Source organism: Thunnus albacares, chromosome 9 (genome assembly GCF_914725855.1).
Source record: "Thunnus albacares chromosome 9, fThuAlb1.1, whole genome shotgun sequence".
NCBI lineage: Eukaryota > Metazoa > Chordata > Actinopteri > Scombriformes > Scombridae > Thunnus > Thunnus albacares.
The window spans coordinates 16,927,106-16,952,781 of record NC_058114.1 but is presented as its reverse complement, the minus strand read 5'-3'; the positions used below and the strand labels follow the sequence as shown (position 1 = coordinate 16,952,781).

Genomic DNA, 25,676 nt, shown 5'->3' with positions numbered 1-25,676 from the left:
AATCCAGCCATTTCCCATACTACGAGTTTTACTGATAGGTAAACAAGTTTATTGAAGACGCTAACACAAAACGCCTCTCTATAAAGAGATAAACCATAAAGGCCACCCAACGTACTGGCTTAAAAGTGCATGATAAGTAGTAGTTCATGCTTAACCTGATTTACTCATGTTAATTTCCAAATAAAAAACGAACTGAGCAGGTTTTTTCATCCCCTATCTCATCGGATGAGTCCACCTGTCTGCTGACTTCACCAAGATATGATGATAATCTCAGTTTGGCTCCTCTGTGTCCGCTGCGTCATTTCAGGACCATGAAATGTGAGCCACTTATTTAAAGTGCTTTACCCTATACTTGTAGAAATAGAAAGTGAAAAAGACAATCGTCAATCACAATCAATCATCTGACAACAAATCTAACCAGAGATCAGTATTATGATTTAGTGAGTAGGATATATTCAGTTCAGGGTGTTTGTTTCATCTGGGCGCTTTTCCAAGTAGTCCCGCCTCCAGCGCGGAAAGGACCTGACGCGCCTTTACGCACTGCATTCAGTTGGAGCACTGAAGGATGCCGGACACACACATGGGCTATGTACGGTACCTAGACTTATTCTTTCCGAAAGGATGATTTGGGACGGTTGTGATTCTCTTGAGGGCCTGCAAACCACCGCTGGAGCGATGCTTGGCACCAACGTCTCCAAATCATTGCGCGAATGCAATGCCACCAAGAATTCCAGTTTGGGAAATGTATCAGTTGGTTTCCCCATAACCATGATGATCACTGGCATGGTGGGCAACTCATTAGCTCTAATTCTGGTGTGTATCTCTTACAGAAAGAAGGAGAATAAAAGGAAAAAGTCTTTCTTACTTTGCATTGGATCGCTGGCGTTGACTGACCTGTTTGGACAGCTTTTGACAAGTCCAATAGTGATATCAGTTTACCGAGCTGATCTGAAATGGGAGCGTATCGACTCATCGGGCAATTTGTGCGCTTTTTTTGGTGTGTGCATGACAACTTTTGGCCTGTGCGCCCTCTTCTTGGCCAGTGCCATGGCAATTGAAAGGGCTATGGCGATAACAAACCCCCACTGGTACTCCAATCACATGAAGACAAGTGTGACAAAGCAGACTCTGGCTGCTATATGGTGTGTTGTGTTGCTCTTCGCGCTGCTGCCCATTGCAGGGGTCGGGAAATACACACGCCAGTGGCCGGGCACCTGGTGCTTTATCAGCACCGGGGACAGAGAAGTCACGGGCAATATGTTTTTCTCCATCACTTTCGCTGTACTTGGGATTTTCTCTCTGCTTATAACAGTTTCCTGCAATGTGGTGACGATCCGGGGCTTAATTATCCGGTGTAAAACAAAGTCTGGCACATCTCAGTCTTCAAAGCAGTGGGAACGGCTCACCACGGAGACCGTCATTCAGCTGTTAGGGATTATGTGCGTCCTGCTTATATGCTGGTCTCCTCTGCTGGTATGTGTTTACTGGCGACTGCAGCCTATACATTCATCACAGCATAGCAGTAGTCCCATTTATGCGCATGTAACTATTTTGCAATGATGTTAAATTATTTACTCTACTAATATGATAAAGTTGCCATAAATCACAGCAATCAAGTTTTCTGTTTTTGCAATCACTCATTTAATCACTCACCCTCTTCTACTCTGGTTTTTTCCTCTCTGCCCTCCTTCACACAAACACAGGCCATACTTGAAAGACAGATTATAGCTGTCATGTATGATTCCTTTGAAACACGGCTGCCACTTGCCATTAAGGAACAATCCACTTAGCCGAGTCCTGTTTGGAGGGTCTGCTCGGTGTGCTATGAGGTCATGCATTGTCAGTCACATATTTAATAGTCCCACCAAGGATATTAATAGAGCGCACAGGACAGTGGTAGCAGAAATGGATGAGAGAGTAGAGTGTGAATGTTATGTTTTCCTCCTAGTTGTCTGATAGCTGCTCAGGATTGTCTTGTGTCAGTCACAGAGACAGCACACAAAATCAAAAAATCTCCAATAGCCAATAAGTGTTCCTATAATGAAATTCCCAATGGTTAATTTCTTAATATAATATTATAGGCCATGTTTTACTACCATAATACAGACATGTAACATGCCTCTGTTAGTATAAACTTGTGCCTGCTTCCTTTTTCTTCAGGTGCTGATGCTGCGGATGATCTCTACTCAGGTATCCTCCCATCAATGCAATTCAACAGTAGTGCCCGTTAATCAAACCGCTGGCCAAGATGTCCAGTTAGACTGTAATTTCTTTCTGACGGCCATCCGCCTGGCCTCTCTCAACCAGATCCTGGACCCATGGGTCTATTTGCTCCTCAGGGAGATCCTCCTCCGCAAGTTCTGCATCATGGCTAATGCCGTGTCCAACTGCTCCCTAGAGGAACAGAAGGAGACTCAGACGGCGCTGGACGCTCTAAACAAGCTGAATCATGAAAACAACAGCCTTCATAAACCACAGAGTAGCTAAGTCGACCTTTGAAGACAACAGGAATTCGCCATTTTGCGAACCTGAAGTCGGGAAAGATTGGATGGATGTGAAAATGGATACATCATTGCCTTGGATGAAAAAAATGGGAATGTAATGTCTCTACATGTCAGGAGGATATTGTGAAACAAGGAGACAGAGTTGTTGCTGTTGCAGTGTTAATGAGAACCAGCCAAGTCTGCTCTGGGTGCATTTTTTTTGTTGCTTAAAACACATTCCATTCAAAGTCACCTAACCAGCATGTGGACGCATGACTGCGACACCTTTTGCATGTGTCTGCACCGTGGCTGCCAGGACCTCCCTCATTGCTAGTTTTCAGTTTTAATAACATCTACCAGACCCAAGAACTGAATATGTGACTGTAAACTGACTTACAGAAGTGGTGCATCTCATGTTTGTCTTTTTTTAGTTTCTAAACCGAGTCATTGCTTTCAACAACTTGAAGCCATAAGCCAACTAAAGGATAAATGACTTTTTTGTGAATGTCTTTAAATTAAGAAAAAAAACTCCTTATATGAAGTTGTAAATAGCTTTGCCATATCTTACATAAAGTGTTTCAAAATGGATGGGCAGACATTCAGAAGAAGAAAATATAAAACTGGAGCCACTTGTTGATTGTAAGGTTATTTATTGATGTTTGTAGTATTATGAAATTAGTTGTGTCTTTGCTGAATGCTGATGATGCTACCTATCAGGCGCCAGTTGCTGTAAATATGATAATGTATTATATGTGGTGTTCCTCGGCTTGCTGCCAGGACTGTGAAATGTGAAGCTTTCAGTTTGTCACTTTCCCTTCTGAATATGAAAAGCACTTTTAAAGTGCTGTGCAGTTATTCTCTCAGCAAATTCCTTCAAGGCCACTCTTATGAATGTCAAAGTGTGTGAGATAAAGGACTGATCTGTGGTGTAAACATTATGAGATCAGTTTGCCTGATCGTTATAGAGCTGTAGCTGTCAAAGTGGCGTTGAGCTTTTCCTGTCAGCTCCATCATTTGATTGAAAATATTCTTCATCTGCAAGCATTCAATGTGAAATTATGAGTTCACCAGCCAGAATGTTTTGGAGAAAAATACATAATAATTGGTGCAGTCTAAGTTGACAGAGTGGACTCAAGACTGACTAGCAGAAAAATATCACATGCAGAAGATTGTGCACAAATTATCCAAAATAAAGTCACCATATAATTTAAAAGAGCAAAAGCCTTTTATTTAGTTTTATGTAGCTTGTTTAACTGCTACATACACTGTGTTGCGGCTTTACAAGCTTCCAGCAGTGTGTAGGCCAACAATGCTCTGTTTTTACATTAATAGTCATATTCTGCCAGTACACAGGTTTTTAAAGTTAAACAGTTCTTTTGTTGTTGTTTTTTTCTGTATGAATTTATGCTTTTAATTCTGCAGCGAGTGCCTCGGACATGTTGAGTGTGTCCTTCAGTATTCCATCATTTTTCTTCTTATGAGCCAAATTTTTTCCTTGTAGTCCTGATGCTACCTCCAAGTAGAATTAGATGTTGATTTTCTTTAACGTGTACAGTGCAATTTCTCAGCTTTCATAGATTAATTCAAGGAAGTGGAAAATGCTTGCCAAATGACTAAACATTATTGAGAGGGATATTGACAGGCAGTGGCAATCTACTCCTATTACAGTGATGTAAATGATCCTTTTATCTTTTTGCTTATTTGTCTTGTGTATCTCATTGATGTACATACTGTAAATGTTTTCAAAGAGGTTCAGCTTCTGAATGATGGACACTTTTGCTCTCATGGTAACCGAGTTATGGGACAATCTCTCACATTGCCACACCGCAGCTCTGCCTTCTTAGCACATCTAGCAACAAGATCAGACTCATGTACTCTCTGCCTTGCCCGGTCTTGCCTCTGCCTTGTAAATGTGAAAATACATACAAGCTCAGTGATAATGATCCCATAGAAAACTGTTTTCGTTGAAAGCCTTGTGACAGATAAGCGTTACGTTTTTCCATGTTATTGTTAATCTGCCAACAGAGACAGAGCAAATATTGATTGTCAAGCCAACCTGCCTTAGCAACTCAAAGAATAAACCTTGATTGGTGAGAGAAAAACAAAACTGTAGAGAGAAAAGAAACATTACAACAACAACAACAACAACAACAACAACAACAACAACAACACTGTTCAGGGTGTGTTGCACCAAGAAACCAATTATTTGGCATTATTTGTGTTAATTATCAAGTGCATTGTCAGCTACAAATGTGTAGTGAGGTTTACATACTATACCTTGCTTGTTAATATGTGAAAATGCTAATGTTCTCCTCAACAAGCAGTCAGTCTCATTAATGTTTAAGTGCTATCATATCGATATGAGGAGTGCTCATTTTAATGAATGCGCCACTAATTGAGCTTGTGGCTCTGTATTAAGAGCATTTATTCCAGGCATATGTTCACCTTGTGTAGCAGTTAATATACACTTGAGCAGTAACATCTGGGGTTTAATTCATGCATTTAAAACAATGATTACATGGCTGGTTTACAATTGACTCAATCAGTTTCCACTTGAATCTACGTCATGTAATTATCTCTGTCCAGGAGACTCTGAAGTTTCCCGCTCTTCAGTTGAGAAAAAAAATAATTACAAAAAGGAAAATCCCCTCAAAGCTAACTGGCACTTCACATGGATGTGAATTTTCTCCCACCCATCCCCAAAACTGGAAAGGAAAATTGAAGAAGAGGAAGTAATTCTTTGTCAATAGAAAACATAATACCCTCCTTAATAGATTTAGTAAACGCCTACAAAATATTTAGAGAAAGTGTTTTCTGTGATTCTTCAGTACATGTTTATTAGAATCACGGGTACAACATGCTGATATGACATGAAAATATCTTCCAGTCTCCATTTTACGGATCAGCAAGGTGTAATCTTCAAAAGCCGATGATGTTTAATTTATGGCTTCATTAAGACGTATGTCAGAATGTCATTTGCGTTCTGCTAGAAAACATGTTTCTGCATATTAATGCCAAAGTGACACACAAGCCTCTTTGAAGACATGACACTAAGAACGTGATTCGAGCTTTGATTGTCAGGACTCTCAGTGTTTGTTTTGCACACATGCTTAAATGTTTGGCTGTTTGTCTGACAACAATTTGTGAAAGGAAAAGGTCATGTAATGAGCAGGCAGTTACACACCAGAGTCCTGCACCAGCATTGAAGGAAGGGTCCAATTACATAATGATTTGAAAAAGGCTTTATGGTGCTCGGAGAATCCGGTGTTGCCAGTTAGCTCTGTCTTGCTCACTCGAGTCACTAATGCATGGGAGTGATTTACTGATTGCCTCACAAGCTGAGGATTCACTGAATGTATTGAGATTTGAAATGGTTAAAAAATGTTTGGTCATTTGATACTTTGCATTTGTGCTTGATATTTTTTATCTATGCATTTTACAAAACATATCTGCTATAAAACATGAGGGGGAGATGCTTTTTATCCCTTGTATCTGTTGGATAAATTTACACATTTGTTTTAGTATTTTTTTAGAAATCCTACATTTACTTTTGTATTCCAGTGATTAATCCATTCATGACCACTTTTGTGCCATAACAATTACTCTTACCAACATATTTAACACAAACCATAGGAGAGAATATTATCAGTTTAAAGTTGCGTAAATAAATAGAGTGTCCCATTCTAACTCACCTTGTAAATCTTCACTGTCTGCATAAATTAAATTCAGCTGTTGGATATCTTCACTCATAGTAGCTCAACACAGACAGTCAGTTTTTGCAACAGTGAGCAGGTGTGCTTTCTAGAAAAAACTGGATAACTGCAGCCATATTTTCCTTTTTTTTTTTTTTATCTCTGTGCTATCAAGTATGTAGCTACATTTCCATCAGGCGACCTTCATCAAGTATCTTATATATTGTTCACTTTAAATGTTGACTGTGTGCAAGAGCTGATTTTTGTTACTTGAACTCACAGCTTATTCTTCTGCGCGCCTCTCTGAAAGGCAAAGATTACATTTCCTCTATGCCATGTGGAGCTGCCGAGTTTCAATCACGTAACAGTCTTAAGCTTTGTTTATAAAAGTCATTTTCAAAATGGCACAAAAAGCCAAACATTAAATGTACCCATTGTTAAAAGGGAAGGAACCAGCCTGACAGGTGCAACTAGCAAATTGCTTCTCAAGTCTATTTAAAGATGTTAAGCACAATGGTGTCACATGTGCAGACAGTACAATAGAAACAGGTTTGGCCCAGCAGGCAAGGCCTCACTGATGAATGTAAATGAATACTGAATGTCTATCAGAGGTCCATCTCCTTATCGTTTACTCCCTTTATGCCTCTGCTTTTGAATGCTAAACAAGAACTCCGTGCACTCTGATGGAAATTTTTCCAAACTCTGAACTCTGAGACCCGATTCTCAGATGAGGGCTATCCACGCACGTTCATGGGGCTGTTGTTTATTTCTCAGAGCTGTTTTTCTTTTCACCCTGTGTTCAGGTGAGGAATGCTGTACATTTGCAACCTTTTTTGTACCTTCAGATATTTTGATATATCTGTCAGAGATAGGCTTATGTAACATGTTGCAGTGATGAAAAGAGAATATCTAGCTACCTATCAAAGTGTCCTTTCAGTACTTTATGTCTTTGTCCTCTACTTGACTTGTGTCAGTTCAACATGCAATGCACTTTTGATTCATTTGTAATTGCAGAGTCTTTGGCTTATGTGGTGATGTAATGTTGTAAATCTATTAAAGGATACGAACATATCTTTTCAACATGTGTTGGGCCTTTGTGACTTTGTGATGTATAAATCTCTATATCATACTAATTCGTAACTGATGCAAGTGGAGTATACAGTGTTTTCTCAAGAAGCGTGCCTCCTGAGTGAACTCTTGTTGGGCTGAGCCAAAATACATATTGTCAAAAAATTGAGGAATTGGATCATCCTGGTGTCTAGTGATCTAAAACACTATTCCCCCAGGTCCCAGTTTGAGTCTGTCTTAAAGACATTTCCTGTGTTTATCCCCCCCACACACACACACAATGAAAGCACAAAAATAATAAGAATAATATTTGGGTTTACTTTTTATTTTTAAAATTCCTTTCATGTGTAACAAATCCTTAAAACTGTAAAAAAGAAACAGTGGCATGTCCGTTACATAAAAACTTTTGCAACAATTTAACCAAAGAAGAAGCAGAAACATCCTCAAAAAGAGAAAATAAATAACTTATATTATATATGCTCAGTTACAGACATTATTTTACATGCTCCTCATTTTCTCTGCTGTCATTTGAGAATAATTTAAATGATATTGATGTGACTGCTGTTTAATGTGACTGTTATTGAATTCTGCTGGCTGCAGACCATATGTAGGCTTCTATCGTTGTTTCCCATGGGCCAATAAATGAAACAGTGTGGTATCAAATTAATCATTGCACATATACATTAACAGCATGTTTAGAGTTGTAATACATGACACTGGCTGCTGGCTATTACTGTGTGATAGGCTACAGTTGATGAAAAGTCAGGAGATCAACGTTATTACATCTGCTGGGGACCATGAACGTGTGTACCAAACTACCATTCAATAGTTTTTGAGATATTTCAATAAAGAACTAAAACAGTCAACCTTATGGTGGCACTAAAGGAAAAGTCAGGATCACCAAAGTCATGAGAACGTGTCCTCTGGGAACCTTGAATATCTGTTTTCACAAGATTTCACAAGGATCCATCTAATACTTCTAGATATTTCACTCTGAACCACAGAGGTGGTGGGACTAACCTCATGATGGGACTATAGAAAATGTAAAGGATCACCAAAGTCACCAAAATTCATCTTCTGTGGACCACGAATATCTGTATAAAATTTCATACCAATCCATGTAATAATTGTTGAGATATTTCAGTCTGGACCAAAGTGGTCGACCAACATTATCAACTGTAAAGCAATGCCGCTAACACGGCCAAAAATGCAAAACAACATGTAAAACGTCACATTGCTGGCTCTACCTTTCCAGTAAGGTAACATTTATAAGATAAACTCCTCCATTATGTTTTAAGACAACAATTATTGCTGTAGACCTACATATAAATGGGTATTTGTGTCATTTTCTGCAGACGAGCAAAAAGAAAACTTTAAATTATTGTTTATTATTTTATTCAAAGCCAATAGGAATTATTCATACTTTTATGGGGTTTAAAATATACAAACTACTCAAACTTTAAGAGACTGAGGTATTGAAACTTTAGCAAACATTATGTCTATTGGGCTCCCACTCCTTTATGCATTATTCCATTTCTTTAATTTATTTTGTGATTACAAATTAGTTCTTTTGGTCATCATGAAATACTTGCATTGGAAGTGAGGGTGAAACTGATATTTTGCAGTGAAGCTAAATGCCACTTAAGGTTACAGTTTATGAAGTATGTTGCTGTATTCAGCTGCAGCAGCCTCCAACTGAATGTCAGAAGCACTAATGAGTATGAAAAGAAGCTCTAAGTACCAGAAACCTTGACTCCCAGCTGTGAGGAAGTCATAGATGTAGAAGATTTAGAAGTAGATTTGAAGTAGAACAAAGATTTGAAGTAGGATGCAGACAAAGAGCCTGAAGTGCTCAGTCAATATGCCTTTAATGAATAAAGGTAAAAGACCTTTCCATTGCCTTATATCAGATGACATCTGTGACTAATTTTGAGGCTTTAATTCAATTAGCAATGAATTGTTTAAATCACCTGGCTCGTTGTCTGGGCTATGCACACCATGTAGTCGTTTTATTGCTGAGTGAGGACACTGATAAATTCTAGTGGGCCCATTAAGGGCTTTATTGTTCCATTATTCATCACCGTTAAGCTCAATAGACTGAGGATGTATATTTTTTATGAGGAAAACACAGAGAAAAGTACTTCTGAAGCATGACATACAGTGCTACATAGGTGTTAAAATCAATTATAGATATAAAACTTATTGAACAAACTGCAGGGTGTCAAAAAGTGCTGGGAAAACGGAAAAAAATACGTATTTAAAATGAAACAACATGCTGCTTGTGAGGGTGAATAAGAGGCAATTGTAAATGGCAATTTTAAAAGATGAAAACATGCTGGTGCTCCAAATGCATGCTTCCTTAAATTGTAATCTTTTTTTGTTTTGATTGAAGCAAAAGTGTCCCTCTGTGATGATAACAAGAAATGTCTTTTACCAGTAATGGTTCAATCATGAAGACCAAGCACTTTAAATGTGAACTGGCACATGGAAAGAGAAAAGTGTATCTAGTTTGGTAAATCATCTCGATGGTGAGGTAACAATGTTCTAATGATTTATTAAGTCTCATGTTTTGATGGTTTAATGGAGTTAAGTCTCACATCACTGACACAAAATGCACCAAGTCTGAATCAATTTTATTCTCACTGAGAGGGTCATTGATTTAATTAAAATATATGGCAAAAGGTGACCCAAAATTTCCCACTTTTTTTGACTGCGATCTTGAAATATGTCTCTATTTCCATTTTTTCCTCAATCTCGGAACCCATCGGCTATCTGTCTGACAATGATTTAGCCTCTGGGGGCAACAGTCATTATTTTGGGGCTGCTGGTGTAGCCAGCTGGTCTTTGTTTACAGTCCGATTAGCAACTTGAGACGGTCCAGACGACATTTCAGCTAATCTCTCTAAACAGATATCTGCATATGAATGCAGATAATTTAAAAAAAAAAAAAAAGCTAATGAAAAGCTAAATCATCATCAGACGACAGTCAGTGGCTTCCAAGATTGCATTTCGGCCAATGCATTCCATCTCTTTTGCTCTCTACACGGACTGTTTACCTGCATGTAATCAAAGCCCGCTCAAACGTGATTGGTCAATACTACGTGGACTACAAATGGAAACCAGAATCTTGTCCCGTCGCCAACAGATTCTGCATTCATATGCAGATATCTGTTTATAGAAATTATTGTTTCCTTAATGTCCTTCTTCCATAGACCATTGTGCTAAGAGAGATAAATGTCTGTTTACTCTAAATGACATAATTGCTCCTCCAGGGCCTCTCACAGAGGAGCGGAGGCATGACTTTAACTGAATTAATACGACTTGTGATGGATGCTGCTACTTTACCTTTCTTATGCTTTTAATGTATGGACAAAGTCTTTGTTGTGAGCCTGTGTGCTGAGGGAATAAGACGAGACAGTGCTGCTGTTCTTTGTGCAAGGACAAGTATCCTCAGGTCAGATAAACAACCAGGATGAGTCAAAAGGTCGCCTGCTGGCCGCAGAAAGGATGCAGCAGCGTCGTGTCCCTGTACACAATTACTTAGATTACTGTGGATAAGGTTTGGTTGTATGTCCTCAGGCGATGAATCCATTAAGGCCCCAAACATAGTGGTTGGTATGTGATGTTGATGTAAGAATGGATGTTATTCTAGCTGCCGTGAGACTCCCTCTGAATGACAATGAGGATGAAATGAAAAGATATGTAGAGCTTGTTTACCCATCATTCAAGTGAAAGGAGATGTGATTTCCAGTGGAACCAAACACATGCATAAAAATGCTGTAGATAATTTCAGCAAATTCAAGTGACTTCAGCAATCTCTCTCACTTGGATATATACACTACAGCATTTAAATTCAATACTTCATTGCCACATTGTTTTTCTCTCAATCTAAACATGGACTGAACTGTGGTCAGGAGACCCCTATCAGTTTCTACCACACAGCCTGCCACTGTTGTTCACTGCTGTCCAAACACAAACTAATGAAGCTATAAATCCATTCCATATGTGCTTAGCAATTCAAGTCCAGCAAAAACATTCATCTATGTTCAGTCGTTCTCTCAGTGTAGTAGTAATGTAATGTCATCAGTTATCACCCTCTTAATGTGGCTTCAGTACAGTTTATACTGAATATGTTACATGTTAAAGACATTAACTTCTTTTATGGAAGCAGGCTGATGAGGAGAATCAATTTACTATTATAAAACTTTTATTAAATCTACATGATCACAAAGGAGGAGATTTAGGTAAAGAGATCTTTCATATATTTTTGTACAATCGGTGTGAATGTGCTCTCTGATTCTGGCCAGTGTTGCAGTGCTATAGCATCTGTGGTTCTTGCCTCAGGCAGACATTGATTATACAGTAGCACAGTGTTTTTCAATCCTGGTCCTTGGGCACCCCCGCCCTGCATGTTTCCCTCCTCCAACACACCTGATTCAAGTGATAGTTCTGCAGAAGCCTGAAAACAACCCATTCATTTGAATCAGGTGTGTTGGAGCAGGGAAACATCTAAAACATGCAGGACAGGGGTGCCCCAGGACCAGGATTGAAAAACACTGCAGTAGCACATTACATCTGACTTTATTCTCCTTCTTGAGTTCCTGTGGAGGTTTAGTCTGACAAAGGCTCATGTTTACAAAAATGTACCATTTATTTTGCTGCATAGAATTAATTTTAACTTTTACATAACCAACACAAGAGTTAAAACTGTGTGCCAATGTTCCAAAAAAGCAAATGTCAAATAATTGGGTACAAAACTTTGGAAATTTCAAGCAATCCAGTGTGCTGCAGAAACGGTTACCAGGTCGCTTGACATTGCGATACATTTTGAAGATTTGAGTGGAAAAATCTGTCCATCTGTGAAAGCATGGGCGTTGGTGCACTGTACCTTATTGTATCAGTTCTCATGGCTGCAATAAAACCCAGCTGCTATAAAAATAAACACAATAAAAAAAGCCATTACAGAGTGTCAATAATGCAAAAGAAAAGTTATTGTGTTTATGGCAGGAGGTTATTTTGCATGAAAGGTCTCTAAAACTGAAATCACAATTTTTTGACCTCATGGAAAAAAAGGAGTCAGTGTTCAGGAGGATAAACATTAAAATTGTAACCAGAAATACACTTTTCCCATGGACAGATTAAGGGTTGTGTGGGGGTGTGTGTGGGTGTGTGCGTGTGTGTGTGTGTGTGTGTACGTGCGTGCGTGTGTGTGTGTGTGTGTGTTAATTCAGAGTCATGAGAGGGCAACTTACAAGGTTATGCTTAAGAGGTTCTGTTTGTCTTTTTTATTAGCTTATCAATAAAGCTTTTTATGACCTTGTGTCATTTAACATCAAGATAACAGCAACACCAAACAAACCCAGCAAGAGAAACAACTCAGGTGGGATTTTATTCACCCTCTCAATGTTATTTGTCAGTGTGGTATCTAATAGAATTAAAGTAAAGTAATGCTCTCAGGAAACGCAACAAGTAGGTATTGAATCATGGTTTGTTGCTATGGCAACACTAATGCCTGTTGATAAGTCCTCCTGGCCACACAGTGAAACTGCCAATTGTGTTAAATTAAATCTGAAAATATTAAAATTGACATTTTAATGTGGAGTTTGAAATAACATAAACATACAATAAATTGTTCTGGGCTGTATTACTGCCTCAACTAATAGGAAAGTTTTGACAAATTAACAGTGTAATATAATCTGGCACAGAATGGCTGCAGAACGTATCAAACATTTATTTGTCTTGGGTTTTCAAAGCGCATATTTTAGCGGTCTCCTGCTTCACATTCATAGAGTTTCATGTTTTCCCTTTGCAAACAGCACAAACAGGCTTTACTGCTGACAACATAACAGCTACTGTATAATGGAGCAGTTTAGTAGCTTGTTGAAAAGTAGAAGCCATGCATTCAAAATCCTATAAAGTAAAAGTATAGAAGTATTATCAGCTAAATAGATATAAAGTGTTAAAGTAAAAGTATTTGTTTTGCAGAAAATGTGGTTGTGACTGATATATTAAATAAATGTAACATTTTTATAGCAGCATTTCATCATTAGTTAGTTTGAACTGCTTTATAAGGGTCACAAGATAACTCTGAGATGATACATGGGGTAGGAAAGAACTTCAGAACTTCTCTTTAATCTTTGCATTTTTGTGAAATACTAGGGAGTTTTACCTCTTTGGGCCTCAAACTGTTATTTATTTAAAACCATGCAAAGAAATGTCTCTTTGGTGGAGCTGCTAGCAACAACATCTGAAACATAACAAGGAGACATACAGTACAGTAGTCAAAAGTTTGGACACACTTTCCCATTCACATTTCCCTCTGAAATGTAGTGGAGTAGAAGCATCAAGTAGCATAAAATAGAAATACTAGTAAAGTTAAGTATAATTACCTTAACATTGTGCTTAAGTACAGTACTTGAGTAAATGTACTTAGCTGCTTTCCACCACTGGGAAAGACAAACCAACATTACCATCCCTAAAGCCATGCCACTAGCACAGTGGTTCTCAAAGTGGCGTCTAGGGGCCCTTGACCCTTGTTTGTGGTCAATAGCCCCTGCTTAACTATATGATGGAGCAGTTTCTGAATTAATATAAAAACAAGTGAGTGCAACATGTTTGAGGACGTAATCTGTAAAAGTTGAGGTTTCCCTAAGCCTAGTGCACACAGTGCTGTTTACACTTGGGGGACACTTTATTTAAATTCAGCAACAAAAAGAGTGGAAACATCGTAAAACATTGTGGTAATAGCTCCCTGCTGACTATATACACAAACGCAGTAAAATAAAGCAACATAATAGACTAATCATGACAACATTTTAATACAGCCATATTCTCCAGGGCAACACTGCAATAAAGACAGTAATACAATTGTACAACAAATAACAGTCACTCAGTGCTACATTGCAGCTTCAAGTATTTTCTTTGGGTAAGATTCTTTTGCCATTTTGGGCCCTCCAGCTCTGTTCCTAAAAAAAACCCCAAAACACTAAACATTTCCCATTTTTTTCAATCTGCTGGATCTTTAAACTGGCTGCCCAAAAGTCATAAGAATGTGATATTTTTCCATGAGGTTGGGTGCAGTGATGTGCCTTGTGAATGGCTCTGGCTCAGGAAACGATGAGCTTTGCATCTTCCAGTCTGCTTGGCGCTGCCTTAGCACTAACGGGCCAAATCCAACCACATACATCTTTATAATAGCACTCTGCCCGGCTTCCTCCTCGTCTGCTACCCTGTTCCCAACCATATTGGAGTTTCAGTCTCATTATCTTCTGATTTCAGGGCCAGTATGAAAATGAAATGATGCAAAAATAACATATTGGTTCTTTAAAAATGGTGGCTGTCCTAGTGGCTTGAAAGGAATTAATTCTGGGTTTTCTCTCATAAATAGAGAAACATGGTGAAATGAGAGACAGTTTGTCTGAATTCTGAGCCATATACCAATCCTGAAAAAAGTTTATGAAGCACTAATGTTAAAAAATACTCAGAGCTTTTACTTAAGTGAAAATAGCAATTAAAATAAAATGTAAAACATGTAAAAGTTTAATCTGCAAAGTAACTACAGCTGTCAAATACATGTAATAAAAAGTACAATATTTCCCTCTGAAATAGATATATATATATATATATATATATATATATATATATATATATATAGAGAGAGAGAGAGAGAGAGAGAGAGAGAGAGAGAGAGAGAGAGAGAGAGAGAGATTAAAGACATCACAGGTGTAAAACAGGTGTTCTTGAGATTCAGTGTCTTTGTCACAAAATGTCCACTAATTATATTCCCAATTAAACCTAATTCTCAAAAACTCATTACAAGGGTATATACCATTGAAAATTTTAAAATGAATCATTTTTGGAAGTAAATGAAAAGTAGGCCTACTGAAAGTTAGTATGCTAATCAAGAAAGTAATGGACCTTCCCAACTTTTATTGATTGAAACAGCGTCCATCTGGACTGCATGTTTGGTACATGCCAGTCAGCTCCTGTGGTGAAAGCCAGGAGAAGTTGGCATCTCTGATTACTAACTTCTTGCAAAATTGTAAACAGCCAAGACTCTTTAAAAAAACTGGAGGGAAGCCACAGCATTACACCAAAACTCACATCAAACGAGGACCAACACATGGAAAGGAGAAGTTGGGCACTTCACAAAACATCATTGGAGTCCTCTGTGGAGATTGATGGTCTTCAAATACCGGGCAATAGGTGAGAAAAAAACACTCTCTCTGCTAGCTGTGTGGCTTTCCTGGTTCATTTGCTGATGTGGTTATATTGCTTGTCATGGATAAAACATAATAGCCTATTCCTCGTCTTGTCTGAATGTGGGTGTTTATAGTCGGGGTTTGTCATTGTGTGCAGTCCACACATTCACTCAGGACCATGGACAGGGACTGCCAGGGCTTTGGAGAGGTTACAACCATTTTTAAATGGATGTTGCCTTGGCCCGGAGGAGAGGTCATCAGGTGGTATCCATCCTTCACAGAGTGTTACGACCCTTATCCACAACACTCTCCAGTTGGCGGTTCAGCAGTGGTGGCCAAGTAACTACCCCTCTCCCCCAGGCTTTCAGCTAGTGTCCTTCTTCTTGTGCCAGAGCCAACAGGAGGTTCTTTCCGCCATTTCCCCCAGCCTTCAGGGAGCTGTTTTTCTCTCATGGCCCCTCACTCCTACTTTTGTCAGCAGATTCCATACAGTTTGGGCTGGAATCTACAACATCCCACCTCCACTGTAAACAGCCATGTTGTTCATCCTTTTTCCCAGCTATCCCGGACCAGTTGTTGGTACTTGGTCTTCTTTCTCTCTGCCGCTTCTTCACAGTCCTCTTCCCAAAGAACTGTTAGTTTCACCATGATAATTTCTTTCCTCTAGGAGACCATATAATCTGGTCTCAGGGTTGTGGACAGTTTTTCTACCCAGGTTGACTGCAACAGGTTTTGTTTGGCTTCACCCTGAACGACCGGCCTCTGCCCCTCTTTGATAAAGGTGATGGTGTTCAACAGTGGTTGTTGTTTTGGCTGGATGCCTCTTTCTCCTTTCCTGCTCTAGGATGTCTTTGAGTGTTGTCACCACCCTATCATGACGCCATCTGTATTTTCCCTGGGTCAAAACAGTTTTGACTCATGGGAGTCTCTGTATGTCAAGGAGAGTCTGCACTTGGCAACTTTGAACTCCTCTACTACAGAGGACAGGGGGAGCTGAAGCATTCCAGATCTTATGTATAGCCTGATAGATGAAAGCCTTAGGGTTATCCTCAACCATTTGTGAAGGTGCTTATTGACCTTTCTCTCCAGTCCCTCAACTGTTGTCATAGGCACTTCATACACAGTAAGGGGCCACATAAGTCTCGGAAGCAAGCCTTGTTGGTAGATCCAACACTTGAATTTTCCAGCCATTCTTCCACTTGCTTCTCTATGTGGGATATCCTGTTTTTGTCCGTCAGAGTGTCATCGTACCATTTTCCAAGGCATTTGGTTGGATTTCTTTGCATTGTTTTAATCACTTCCCCTTGAATCAGTAGCTTGAATCTGCTTGTTGGTTGGCCTTTCTGTATTACCAGGTACCTTGATTTTTTGGGCTTGAATGTCATCTATGCCCAGGTGACCAAGTTCTGCAAGGACCCATCTTGCCTGCACATGGGTTGGTGTGGTCACCATAAGGTCATCCACGAATCCCCTGATTGCTAGCTGTTGACCTCCATGAATCCCCTGATTGCTGGCTTTTGACTTCCTGTGGTGGTCTTTTGCCCTCTGGACTCTTGGCTGGCTGATGTAATCATCAGTGTCTCCCCTGAGTCAAAGCAATTTCGCACCCTGACAGGATGTACACCATGGTTCCTTTCCCTACACACAGCTTGCAGAGTGGCTCTTCCCTCATCCCCCACTTGAGTACATTGACTGGAAATGAGAAATTCTCTAATTTGTTATTTGTTAGTTGTCAAGTCACCTATTTGGCATTGTTTGTATCCTGTGCTGGGGTCTTGTGGTTGCTTGTGGGATTTTTTAAAATTATTGTTCTGCTCTTAAATTGTGCTGTAAAATGGGTAATAATCTTAATGTGGTCAGTTAATCTAGGAGGATAGGAGGGGTGTGCAACTCATGTATTTGATACATCAGTAGTTTCTGATGAAAACTTTCCCTCTATGAATGTTATGTGGGTCATTATACCATACTACTGATCTGTAATTAGTAGTTGTAGGTTTTTATGTTATGAAGATAGATAAGAGACTAGTGTGAAAAAAATCTAATGTGAAACAATACATGTACTACAATGCAATTTTAATTCAGGGTCCACTAGCTTTTTCTGGACCTTTCAATCATATCTCACTGTCTACCTGCATGACCCATGGGTCATCACATGATCCAAGTATGCAACATGGGTCATGTGATATCAGGTGGTTGCATATGGAAAGGGGAGATCATCACCCCTGTCTCTGTTCAAAAATGATCTTTGGTGTCAGATGTGAACAACCTCCTGGAACTTTCTCTGGCGGTCTACTGACTCAGTGTTGACGACTATGAACGGTTTTGGTCTAGCGTTTAGATGTATGTTGCCAATGCTTATTCAGTCTATTGTCCTACGTCCTTGATGTTTCACTGATCTAGTAATGTATGTTGTAGTAAATCTCATTCAGTGATGTAGTCCTGGGAAATCTGTTGTTTAGATCTCACCCGGCAGTTGGAAAAAAGTCAAAAATGTAGATTGTGTGTACAGTACTTCAAATCTATAAATATCACACTTTGTACCTTTTTTATAGAGGATCTGTTGCACTTGGCTCCCTCACATTTTTCCTACATCAAAGGCAATGCTGATGAGTGGTCTAAATAATAAGTGGTAATTCTAATGACATTCCCTTTACCCCTCCATTAGCTCTATTTTACATACATGCTCATACATTATGTATGCTTTTTAACCCTCTGTAACCTTTTTTGTTCTGATTAATTGTTTTGCGGCATCTTGAACTTCAATTTAAAAGCATAATTATTCAGTCTTGAGGAACAGTTAGGGTATTTTCACCAGGTCAGTGTAGTATTCTTGTGCTGTATATTTTGGCTGTTCTGGGTCAAACTCCAGACTGATTTATTGACAATACAGTAGTTTGTTGATGATATTGATGTTAATATTTTTAATATCTTAACTTGAGGGTGGCGCTGTACAGAAAAATAATTGGAGTTTCCAATGTTGAAAATGTTCATTCTCTGGGTTGCATGAATGTGCTTGAAAACTTCACGGCAATCTAATTTTATTTACTTTTTTTTTTTTTAACCATGTACAAGTAGACATTTTAGCCTGATTGTGACAATAGACAAAAGTCCTGTAAGTCTTCAAAATGATTAGGATTGATACGTTTAAGACCATGAACATCCATGCCAAATTTCATGGAAATCTGGAGAGTCGTTGTCAAAATATGGTGCTTGGGACCAAAGCGCAGCACTAACACTGACAGACCAACTGACATCACCACATGACTGCCATCATGGGATCACCACAAATCAATACACTATTGAAAAGGACCAAATATTATTAAAAAAAAACAACAAAAAAACCCATCAGTCTTGAAGGACATGGCACTGATGAAGTGTTAATACACCAGCCACATACACTTAGAAAGTCAGATCACATACCAGCTGATTTATGGTTTGTGGTTTGTTCATTTTTGAAATGGCCTATTCGCTTGAGTTTTTTTCACTTTCTCAGTAATGACAGTTCTGTTTGTTTTACATAATATATCGACCACCCGGCATCTATAATTCAGTTCTCTTAAAGATGTAATGGGTTTTCCAATATTCCTAATACGGTCTCACCAAAGGAAAACGGCTACAGCACCACTCTGTTTTTCTCATGGGAGCTTGTAATCGAATTTAGAAGTGAATGACATTTTCTCAGTAGTAAATGCATTTCTGTCCTTCCTATATATGTTTGAAGTTGAAAGTGAGAGAATGGGAGGTCCATTATTCTTGCTAAAGTAAAACAAACAGCTGCCACAAAGATAAAGCCATTATCCTTGAAACCCTGAAGCATTTCTGTTCAAGCAATGAAGTGGGAGGCACAAGGAGGAACTACACTGCAGGTTACAATACACAATTACATCAAGTAGTTGAAACAGAATCTATTGTACGGCAATTATACGAGAATGCGTGGGAGATTACACAGTGAGTATTACTGATTATAACTGTCACCAGGCTGCTGAAATCAAACCACTCACATTAAGAGGGAGGATTGTAGTATCTAGACACTAACCAGCCACTCAAATTCAATCACAGGACTCATTAACCTCAAAACCTCATAAAATGTCTCTCTGAGAGGTTCTGAGGCAACTGAAACATATTGTCTAAAAGATTTTGACTGATCCTCCTTTTGAAAAGCTGACAAAGTGAAGGCAGGGTCGTGACGTCTGCAACTCAGTTGTAAGCATTGTTAGAGGTTAATGTTCTTATCCACATTGAGCGATGTGACTGGTCAGATCTGTCTATGCTCATGGTGTGTCTATGTGTCTAGGGGGAGATTTACAGGTAAGCAGATACATGCCTGTATTTTGTTTGGTCCGGTTTGAGTCTAAATGAGTGTCTTATATGTCATATCACATGTGCTATAGATTGTGGCTTGTGTGTTACTGAAAGCCAAAACCATTCTTTTTACTCAAAAGGACATGTGATAAAACAACAATGACTGTCTCCTACTAACAAGTATTATCATAGCCTGATGTAGCTTATTCCTCTGTATAATCTCCATTACTGTCCATTAAACATTAGAAACACTGTAGTGAGCCAAACTATTGCGCTGGGTGACATATTCTTTCATTATAATGAACATGGCCTCTGTAAGGCCTGTGTCTATTTTAAGTCGATCCAACAAGCACTGTCCTACAGTCATAACTTAGTGCATCAAATTCATGGCTGAAAATCATCCCCAACAGTTTTTGTCTTTTCATGAAACCAATCTCTCCACTGGAATCTGTATTGTAATTTGTCATTTGTTTCACATTTTGCTGTTATTTAAGACAGAATGACCCACTGTGTGTATTCAGTTGTAGGGGTAGAGATTAAACTTCTAACATTTTAATCAACAAAACAATGTACTGAATAACTGAATTAATAAATCCAAATCTCAGCAGGTTTTACAGAGAATCTTGAACAAAGAGAAACATCTTTATAGGCCAGTGTCAGCAAATTAATTTCATCATAAATTAGTTACCAGTATATGACCCAAGTCCAAGCTGTGCCTGTGTGAGTATGCATGCGTCAGAGTCCATATACATATATACTGACCATGATACTCCACAACAAAGAGTCATTTAGCTAAAGCAAGTAATTTCCCACTCTAATTCACTCCTAACTGAGAAGCAGTGCTAATGACAAGTGAAAGTGAAAGGCAGTGCGGACAGCTTGTAGCAGGAAATTAATAGCTCGTAGCACGAGTGTGCAGGGCTAAAGGTGAGTCGTCAATATGGATTTGTCAATTCAGTTGCAGAATGGGGCTGAGAAGGTAGCTGCAAGCATCACTGCATTTTTAGGTTTTCTAACCATTTTGCTGAACATGAATTCTAATTTTAAAACAGCTCTACTTCACAGTCGAAGTGACACGGAAAAGACTTATCCCCGACTGGTCAGCACAAACACAGTTGGCCACTGAGATGCTTGTTCAAGAGGTTGTAAATTAAGCAGCAGCAGTTGATGTCAATGTAATTCTCTTGAGATGCTCAGTAGGTAGTGGGAGATCAGGATAGGATGAGCCATCTTGCCAGCAACACACGATTTGTGTCATGAGACCTGAAATATAGGTAGAGAGTCTTTGATTTTACCATGTATGTGATGGTTTGTGGTATATGGATTGATGGCTCCTGTCTCTGTGTATTTTTAACCATTTAATCAAATAGTTATACAATTAATTGTGTTCTATTACCAAGAACTGAATCACATTCAAAACTTAGCTAATGGTTAGCTGAAAACAAGCACAAAGGTCTGTTTTTGCTTTGTTTTTTTACCTCTTAGCAGGCAACCCATTTTTTGTACACAAGCCCTAAAATAATGTTCCTAAAATAAAAAGGTTACTGTTCATAACCCTGGTCTCACTTGAAAGGTAACTCTTTAAATTTTAGAAACCAAAAAGTTAGAATGAGTATAAGTGATCCTGAACCAAAGTTACAGAGTCTACAGTGTCATTTAACAGGTTAAAATGGTGGTTATGGGGTAAACTAAGGCAAAAATCAAGTCTTTTTTTTTTTTTTTTTAATAATTATTATTAGGAATGCTTTCAAGGCAGCAAACATCCTGCACTTCAACCAGCGCTTCTGAGTGGTCTCTCTCTCCAAGCAAAGGTCATTTTATATATTTGACTGTAAATACAACACTTCAAAACCCAATTTTATGTCAATATTCACACCAAGACCACAGAATAATGACCAAAAGTTGGAGATTGAGACTGAATACTAGAGTGATGAAAATTGTAAACAAAGGATGCTAAAGTGCTTCAGTTCCTTGTCAACATGACATAACCAACCATAAGTAGTGCAGGTGTCAGAGCGTCTGCGCCATGATATAATCCTACAACCCGCAAATGGTGACAGTGCTGGGAAAATAAATATAAATTGTCTACAACTCATATACCCTGGGGGATTCTGGGATGGGTAACTGAAAGAGCATCTGCTTTGCAAGCTGCTCCGTCTGAACGGTGGCAACCACACCCTGACACTTTGAAAATAAGCCAGTAAGTGAGAAAATGAGCAAATGGACATAAATGAGGAAGACTAAAAATTTTACTCAGAAAATGACAAGCTTGCCCACACAGACATAAGTAACCAAACACAACCTTGCATGCCAGCAAACATATTTACCCACACACAAATGCACACTAATAGACCGCAATATTCTGGCTTCATATTTAGATTCCATAGAAGAAGAAGTAACAGTAACTTCCTTTGTCTTTATATAGTTTTGAGGGTTTCAGCACTGCTTATCAGATGATTCATAACATGCTCCATTTCATGCCTTTACTCTGAAGGAAATTATTTCAGATTTCTGTCTGATTAATCTATAACACCAGAGTCTTTTTCATGTGCACCTCTCAATGACTATCAGTCATTTTTCCTCTTCCCTACAGTGCGCCTGATGTCTCAAGTCTACCCGCTGTGATTAAATGACAGGAAGTTTTCATTGTAGACTTTCTGATGAACAGTCGCAAACTTTGGCAACAACATCTGTTGCTTAACGTCTCCAAGGGTTTATTTTCTTACAGCATTTCTTATGAATGCTCCCTACAGTCTCCTGACTTCCTTGGTGCATTCAAGAAACACCTAAAAACTCAATTCTTCCATGAACACCTCACCTTCTTGTTGCTTATGATATTTCTTATGCACTTGTCTACTCCCTGTTGTTTCTTACTTTATATATATATTTTTTTGAAAATAACGTCTGTCTAGCACTCTTTCTCATTGCACTTGTACCTAGTCAGCTACTTGAGAGTTTTCTCAATCCTAATGTTTGTGTGTGTATGAGCATGTGTCTCTTCTCTGTAGTCATATCATACATACATATCAAGCATCCCCTTGCACAGACATCATGCTTTTAAAACAGAGTCTGAGGAAGTACCACAGCTGATTCTAATTTTTATTTTTAGCCTCATGTGAATTCAGAGTACTTAAGGTTTCCTCAAAACTTCTCTGGGACAGCTGCCAATTTGTGCGTTTGTTCAATGTCCCTAATTATTTCTCTGTTGAACTTCACTTGTCCCAAAGTGGATGGCCTTTCCTGAGAAGTCAGCATCAGATCTTGCTAACCAGAAGGAAGTAGTGTGACAGCCAGTAAAAGTGTTGCAATAGTTGGTCACGTTGCAAAGACCTTACAAAAGTATCATAATAACTGTCATTTTTCTCATTGTAAGCATATTTAACCTGACAAATTCTATCAAAAATAAATGTCCAGTTTCAATGCAAACTCTACAGGCAATTTCCAAACTAATACATCCACAAAGTTTACCACACATTAGACTTCATCTAAGAACCACTCACTGGAACAGATTCTTTCTTACATGAAACAAGTGATTTAAGAAAACACTATCACTCTGGCAGATGTCTCAGGGTCTTTATGCAGCCCTGTATGGGTTAAAATTGTCTTATCACTGTGGCTGTTGACTGTTTCCCATCTAAGTCATGGACCATTTTTAATATCTAATGTCATGTCACACTACACCCTCTTTCCATCACAGTACAGCACTGCTGTGATTACACGTCAATGGCAGCTTTTTAATATTTTTGAATTGGTTTGGATATCCTATTTCTATTACTGACACTGTTATCTGATTCAGACAGCAGGATGTGAAGCTTCTCTGTGTGCAGTTCTTTTTATTCTAGGGTGACAGTTCTGAATGAAACTTGCCCACACATGGAGCTGGACACGTAGACTTACATAGTAATTTAAGCATGTTGATTATGCTAAATGATCAAATCTTTCTCTATTTATGAACAGGTAGCATTCATCAGGCTGGTTAGGAAATAAGTTGAGGACTTATTAACAAGTCCAGGATCATTCCATTCCTGACAAAGTCTGATATGTTGTATTTTTTTTACACATATATTAAAATTTTGTCAACAAGTCAAACCAAACCAAAACTAAAAGTCTGTGCAGTTAAGAGGTTTTAGTGAATCCAACTTGGAACACTTGTACAAGCACAGAGAAAAGTAGCACAGTAGCCTATTGTCTCTAAATCACAGTCTGTGAAGTTTAACTTGGCAGTCAGTTTGTGGTTTTGTCCTTCACAAAGAAATGCGGCGGCTTTCAGCATAAATTGTACTGGTTATAGTGGATTTCAATGAAGCATCCTAAGCATCAAAATGTCCACAGAGAGTGATTAAATCCCTCCTATCTGTCTGTCCTTCCGTCCATCCATCTGACTATTTTTACAACTAGTGATGCTGTTTTTTTGTGTCAGATTGCTCTCACTCATTGGCATGTGATGAGTACACTTATAACGATACAACTCTAATTCCAAGGTGAAATCAAAACTACTGTTTGTGTTACAGCAAGACATATTTACATGCTTGTATTATCATGACGGAGTCTGTTTGGCAGGAAAATGCAGGGATTGATAAAAACTTTCCAAGACACACAGGCAAGGGCTGAACAAGTAAGGTCAAGTTAGGGTCACGTGTTTTCAAAAAGCACAGCAACTAGAGGCCACAGGGTGGGAGGGTGTACAAGCAGACAAAAACCTCATTCTTTAAGAGTATACCGGAGTAAACATTGTAATACTGTGAGGATAACAAAGAGCAGTGCTGTCTGGGAGAATCGCAGGCGGGTTTATACTCACAGTAATGTGACTATGGAATCTCTAATGGCTTTAATCACATTACCCTGTTGTTTTCTGAGACATCATTAATCCCACATATCATATCATAGAATATATTGTCATTTATTGCTCTGTAGTGGAAATATGTATGTGGGTGGGTTCACAAAAACATTAGCTCAAGCTTGTTTTGTAGGTTTTTGTGATGAGAGCCTTTGCCTGCACCTCGCACATTTCATAATACAACAGGAAAAACAATTTCCTGAATTGTCGTCACGGCTCTAACTTACATCCATTTAATAACAGCAATTTTACACCTTCCAGCGGGAGAATATAATATAACATTTTGTAATGCAACGTAGGAATAGAAATGAGGCATTCATTAATCTGCCCAAAATGTCATTTCCTTGGCACATTTGCTACCAAATGGGAGTAATGAGTAACACTCTGCTTAATGAACAGCTACCGTCTGTCTGATCTGTCTGTCCATCTAGAGTTAAATGTACATTGCAAATGTTTTTGCAAGTATGTTATAATATGATAAATAATATTCTGTGGATTTCACAGAACTGACTTGATATTTAGAGTACATAGTGTAAATACAGAAAATTCTTATGTCAGTCAATTTAACTTAGCAGTACAAGTTAAATAAAATATAATAAAATACTCCATCATCTGAAATGTCTGCACTAAGACTGGCTGTCATAAATGTCCTGGGTGCCTTTAAATAGCTTTCAAAGGCAGAAGTGCAAAATAGATTGGATTTTTGTTCATCATTGCCAGAGACGCACAACAGATGTGGGATTAAACAGATGGCAAATAGACTTCATTCATGTAGTACTTTTAACCTGAGAGTAGTGCAAAGTGTTTTATAGTGTTTCATATTCAACCACATACACACATATAACATATATGGCCTGGTCAAGGGGAGCAGTTCAGAGGATCATTGTCTAGCTCAAGAAAACTTTGATATGTGGACCAGCTCACACCTTTCTTGATTTAGTTTAATTTAATTAATCAATGGTCAGCTACAAGCAATCTGATATAAACAGACTCTATTTGCACTGTACACTGTGAGGTTAACTTTAGGGAAATCCTCAACAATTATAAAATATTATCCATTCATGTGTCTGTATATAATAGGGCTGTGCGATAA

General features: G+C 38.6%; 1 protein-coding gene across 1 annotated transcript; it reads left to right on the top strand.

The window, feature by feature from the left end:
- Nucleotides 1-156: 156 nt before the first annotated feature.
- Nucleotides 157-7,255, top strand: ptger3 (prostaglandin E receptor 3 (subtype EP3)). Its single transcript, XM_044360789.1, has 2 exons — nucleotides 157-1,473; nucleotides 2,161-7,255. The coding sequence occupies exons 1-2, from the start codon at nucleotides 622-624 to the stop codon at nucleotides 2,485-2,487; spliced, it is 1,179 nt and encodes a 392-aa protein (XP_044216724.1). The 5' UTR covers nucleotides 157-621; the 3' UTR covers nucleotides 2,488-7,255.
- The last annotated feature ends 18,421 nt before the right edge of the window (nucleotides 7,256-25,676 follow it).